At 52.5% G+C, this 5,554-nt stretch overlaps 1 protein-coding gene across 1 annotated transcript; it reads left to right on the forward strand.

The window, feature by feature from the left end:
• On the forward strand, positions 1-4,910 carry NKX6-1 (NK6 homeobox 1). Its single transcript, XM_054591559.1, has 3 exons — positions 1-667; positions 2,326-2,498; positions 4,656-4,910. The coding sequence occupies exons 1-3, from the start codon at positions 1-3 to the stop codon at positions 4,908-4,910; spliced, it is 1,095 nt and encodes a 364-aa protein (XP_054447534.1).
• Positions 4,911-5,554: the final 644 nt, after the last annotated feature.

Genomic DNA, 5,554 nt, shown 5'->3' on the forward strand with positions numbered 1-5,554 from the left:
ATGTTAGCGGTGGGGGCGATGGAGGGCACCCGGCAGAGCGCTTTCCTGCTCAGCAGCCCGCCCCTGGCCGCCCTCCACAGCATGGCCGAAATGAAGACCCCACTCTACCCCGCCGCGTACCCCCCGCTGCCCGCCGGTCCCCCCTCCTCTTCCTCCTCGTCCTCCTCGTCGTCGCCCTCCCCGCCTTTGGGCGCCCACAACCCAGGCGGCCTGAAGCCCCCGGCCGCGGGGGGGCTCTCTTCCCTGGGCAGCCCCCCGCAGCAGCTCTCGGCCGCCACCCCACACGGCATCAACGACATCCTGAGCCGGCCCTCCATGCCCGTCGGCTCAGGGGCCGCCTTGCCCTCCGCCTCGCCCTCGGGTTCCTCCTCCTCTTCTTCCTCGTCCACCTCTGCTTCTTCCGCTTCGGCCGCTGCCGCCGCCGCCGCGGCCGCCGCCGCCGCCGCTTCGTCGCCAGCGGGGCTGCTGGCGGGCCTGCCCCGCTTCAGCAGTCTGAGCCCGCCACCGCCGCCGCCCGGGCTCTACTTCAGCCCCAGTGCCGCAGCCGTGGCCGCCGTGGGCCGCTACCCCAAACCACTAGCCGAGCTGCCGGGCCGGACACCTATCTTCTGGCCGGGAGTGATGCAGAGTCCGCCCTGGAGGGACGCGCGCCTGGCCTGCACCCCTCGTGAGTACGATCGCCCGCGCCCAGTTTTGCGCGTTCTGCCGGCTCTCGGGTCGGGGCCCCTGGTGTGCATGCGGGTCGGCCCACCCTCTTGCCTCCTCAGTAGTTTGGCAGCGCCAGAACCGCACAGTTTAGTCTGGTTAAGGGCATTCAGAGAGGGATTCTCTCATTGCGGAGCTCCTGCGCTTGCGTCCAAGCCTCTCCCGCAGTCTTGGGCACCCCGCGCGGAGCGGGTGTGTACGCGTCCGCGTGGAGCACAACGCGGTTCCCTGCGTGTGTATCGTCGAAGGCCCCGGCTGCTCCAGGAACAGCCCGGCCGGAACCGCAGGCCGGGCTTGGGTTAAGGAGGTGGGGAGGGCTGGAGAGGCCACTGATCTCCGCCGGCACCCCTACTTTCCCGGCTCCTGCCTGTTGTCCAAGGCTCCACTCCGCCTTCGCCAGTCTAACTGGTTTCCTCTCTGCGACCCTGTGGGGACCGGCAGCAGCGAGTCCTCCGCAGCACTGAGCTGAGTGAGTGCGCGTATTTACACGTGCGTCTCGGCCCAGAGTGTCCCCCCCTCACTTCTTCGCCCGCTCCCCCTCAGTACACTCGGCCAGGGCGAGCCCATTGAAGGCAGGCCCGCGGCCTGCGGAGGAGGGTAAGCGCCCACTCATTTCGGGCCGCTCCGCACTGCTTGCCCCTCGCTCTCCCACCTGTCTTGACCCCAGGGATCTGGGACGCCTTGGGTCCGGGCTTAGTGCAGGGCATCGTGTCTCTCATCATCCTAACACAAGAAAGAACCCGAGGAAAAACGCGGTGAGGAACAACGACCGGGGGAGCGCAACATCTCTCAGGGGCCTTGCTTGAAACCAACTCAGTTGCCCCCGGCATCACTCTAATCTTGTGTGTAGCTGGCAACCGCGCGCTGGAGTTTCCCAGCCTCTCAGGAGGCATTCGGGGGCCGAGCCCCAGATCCTTTTCTCGTTCTGTTCTTTGCTTTTAACTGAGTCCCCGAAGTTTCCTCTAAGTCTTCGGATCGCTTTCGTGTGGCTGAGCGGCAGTAACCGAGGGAAGTTTCGGAGCAAATGGAGGTTCCCTTGGGAAGCCCGGGGAGGGAGGGCGGCCCGCGCGGGCGAGGGTGTGGGAGACGCTATTGTATGCGTTTTGATGGCCGTGTAGGGACCTCCAACAAAGGCGGCGCCTCCTCCCGCTCGCCCGCAGCGGCGTTAGACTTGGGGGCGATTTCGCTCTCTCGTGTGCAAAAAAAACAAGGCGCCCTTTGTTGTGCGGACACAGGTTAGGAAAGCGTTCAAGGAAAAAACTAGTCATCCTCCTGCAAAGGGTCCGGGGCCAAGCAGCCTTCCCACCGCACCCCTCTGTTCACTGGGGCCTGAGTACCGGACTTCGGCAAACTTAAGCGACGTGGTACGCCGCTGTTTGATGCAGGTGTTAAGCAGAAGGTTATCTACTGTTCCAAACACACTCGGCTTTTAAAAAACAGGTGGGATCGAAAGGCAGCGAGGCGCGGTGGGACTGGAAGCGCCACAGCACTTTTGTAGCCCGCCGCGGAATAAGCTTTTCTTTCCCACCAAAAGATTTGTTTTGGGAGTTCGTGTCTTTTCCGTGGAGCCGCTCGTAACCGATTGTTTCCTCCCCTGCCGGTGTCTTTCTGTTCTCGCAGATCAAGGATCCATTTTGTTGGACAAAGACGGGAAGAGAAAACACACGAGACCTACGTTCTCCGGACAGCAGATCTTCGCCCTGGAGAAGACTTTCGAACAAACGAAATACTTGGCGGGGCCCGAGAGGGCTCGCTTGGCCTATTCTTTGGGGATGACAGAGAGTCAGGTCAAGGTGAGTGGACCTTGCAACTCAAGGGGTAGTCCTCCTCCCCTAATCTAACAAACACACCTCCTGAGGTGCGGGTCTTAGGGGCCTAGAGAGAAGAGGAGGTCAGTGAAAGGGTGGGGTGGGGGTTAAAGGCTCCGGGATCTCCCGGGCAGGCAAACTATTGATGAACAAAAGGAATGAAGCCCCCCTTCTTAGAAATTAGGTTACTCTAGATAGCAGCATGTGCTGGCGGACGCATTATTATTAGCGAGTAAAAGCATTACCGAAATTTCAGCCCCGACAATAGATCAGACTAGATAACTTCTATTTATTCTACCTGTAAAGATATTCAAGCTTTTGTTTGTTAATTAAGTCTCCACTAATTATATAATTTCCTAATGTTGTTTAGCATTATAGTGCTACTGTATATTAACTTGCAGGTTAAAAAAATAAATCCACAGGATGTAACCACTTAGCATGGATGAAGCTGCTTTTGGTTTAGCAGAAGGCAAAAACTTCCATATAGTAATTTTCCAAATGAATCGATGAGATTATTACTTTGTTGTGAAATTGAATTGTTTTAAATAAGTTTATCAATACATAGAAGATATTTTATTGTTTATGACAACTTATAATTAAAATGTCACTTAGCTTATAATTGAGTTATACAGCATATTTCCAAGGATTCAGATTTTAGAAATCTTTCCTTGAAAAATAAAGGGATCCAGCTAGGTAAATTAAATCTAGTGGCTTCCTATAGTTCCAATATTTTCTTTTGTTTCCTCTTTTTCATTTATTATATTTGGGTTTTGGGGTGTGTGTGTATGTGTCTAAGTCTGTTTTCACTGGTCATACTGTTGCTCTTTAGGTAGGAGTAACTCTTAGTCATGTCCGCTGGTTAGAGTACATTTCCCCTTGGACAAGCATCATAAAATACATTTCTGGAGTGATTTTGCGTGTGACCATTAGAATACCATCACAGTTAAAATTGTTTTTGCAATGATTGGTACGGAGCCTGCCACAGTAATCTGGAGGTCTTCATTTGTCACTGTAAATATGTCTGCGTGGCTAGAAGTGAATTATTATAGCTGTATAAAGAAAATCAAAATGATTTTCATAACAATCTGATTCTCTAGTTAAATACATAATGAGTGAGAAAATGACTGAGAAGCATTAAAAGAGGATAGGTCAATATGTTTGGGAAATTGGTTGTTCATTGCTGATGCTTTAAATATGTGTATCAAGTATGGTGTCAGACATGGTGAATAGGTTTCAAATATTTTTTACATAAAATTAATGCATTGGGGAAGAACAATGTTAAAATACTATTTGAAAGACTAGGCATGTTAATAGTGGGAAGTAATGTAACTGGCAAAATTTCTCTTTTAAAAAATAACTGATGAAAACTCTAGGCTTGACTTTCATTTTATGGAAAACATTAAACCAGACACACACACACTCCACTGTGATGATTTTGACTGAAGTATTAAATAGTTTCATGCATTTATATTGATTATTATTAGTGATTTGAGGTTTCAGTTTTATCAGATTAAAAAAAAAGCCCTACGTGATTGCAAGTGTAAATGGGGAGGGGTTTTTAACTACCATGTTTGCTGTATATTCAGACCTGAGACAAATGAAACAGACATAGCTCCAAAAGTGAAAAGGAGAACGGATGTAATGGGGGAGGGGAATAAATGCTCTTCCTTGTCCCACTAACCACACTAAAATGCAAATATATTTAGGTTATTTGGAATACCTTAATCTAAGAAAGTAAATAACGAACAAAATCAGAGTTATTATGGGGCAGCTTTAAAAGGGGAAAAGTTTTCCACTTTAAACTTAGAAAGTAGGAAAGTGCACTTATTTTTAGTGACACTCATTTAAAATTTCCAAGTTTTTTCTCTCCTGAGAAATGGCTCACAGACAACCTCAGTGCACTTGTGTTACTATCGCTATGGCAACGGCAGTCCGTTTGCTGGTGCGCGTTACTCAGAGGAACCTGGGGCGATTGGGACTGGCTTTGATGGCTCAGACCTGGGAGACCTCTCAGAGGGTGGCAAGCCTTCAGGGGTCCGCAGGAGCGACGACGGGATGTGGGAGAAGTAGCGTTGCTCGGATCTGCTCGCGTTAAATTCCTGCTGCCTTTGTTCCCCTCCCCTCCCCGGGATCGGCCCGCAGGTCTGGTTCCAGAACCGCCGGACCAAGTGGAGAAAGAAGCACGCGGCGGAGATGGCCACGGCCAAGAAGAAGCAGGATTCGGAGACTGAGCGGCTCAAGGGGGCCTCGGAGAACGAAGAGGAGGACGACGACTACAACAAGCCCTTGGACCCCAACTCGGACGACGAGAAAATCACACAGCTGCTGAAGAAGCACAAGTCTGGTGGCGGCGGCGGTCTCCTGCTGCACGGGTCCGAGACGGAGGGAGCGTCCTGAGCGCCGCTGCCCTGCAGCCGCCTCCGCCCCCGGGGCCGCGGGGCCGCGCGCCCTGCTTTCCCGCCCCGCAAAGGGGCCCTTTGCTATTTTGAGATGTACATATCTATTTTTTTAACCTAGAAGTTGAGGGGGGTGGGGGGGGAGAGACTCGGGGTTGGTGTAAAGGCAGAGAAGACTACGAAATGCACTGCGTAAAGATCGCAACTGAAATTCGCATCTGGACCACCCTCTCAGGCCCGCTGGGTACCCTAAACCCGTACCCCGGGGCGGGAGCGGCCTCGGTCCCCGCCCACTCACGCGTTCCGGCCCCAGCGCTCCGCAGGGGCGGGGGTGCTCAGGGACGGCTATTCGAAAGGCTGGACATCCACTGTGCGGGGGACCTCGGAGCTAAGTGCGCGGGCAGCCGCCTCAGATGGGAAGAGGGACGTTTCTCTCTCCCCTACAAACTGCTGTGCGGACTAAAGTAACCTGTTGAAGGCCCTTTGTAAATAAATCGTGAGTCACACTGACTAGAAATTACTTTATTGTGAATATTTAAAATGTAAAACGCTTTTTTGAATTTGGTATAAAAGATGGACCTCTTTCCTTCTCTCTCCCCCTTTTAAGAACTGTTCAAACCACACGTTGCCCTTTTATTTTGAACT

Source organism: Pteronotus mesoamericanus, unplaced genomic scaffold (assembly GCF_021234165.1).
Source record: "Pteronotus mesoamericanus isolate MK-2021 breed Mesoamerican mustached bat unplaced genomic scaffold, CSHL_Meso_final scaffold_232, whole genome shotgun sequence".
NCBI lineage: Eukaryota > Metazoa > Chordata > Mammalia > Chiroptera > Mormoopidae > Pteronotus > Pteronotus mesoamericanus.

Excerpts from the sequence above, each read along its gene's own strand:
- NKX6-1 (XM_054591559.1), top strand. The coding sequence starts at position 1 with ATGTTAGCGGTGGGGGCGATGGAGGGCACCCGGCAGAGCGCTTTCCTG. Across the intron at positions 668-2,325 it reads GCGCCTGGCCTGCACCCCTC|ATCAAGGATCCATTTTGTTG; the intron begins GTGAGTACGATC and ends CTGTTCTCGCAG. Across the intron at positions 2,499-4,655 it reads TGACAGAGAGTCAGGTCAAG|GTCTGGTTCCAGAACCGCCG; the intron begins GTGAGTGGACCT and ends ATCGGCCCGCAG.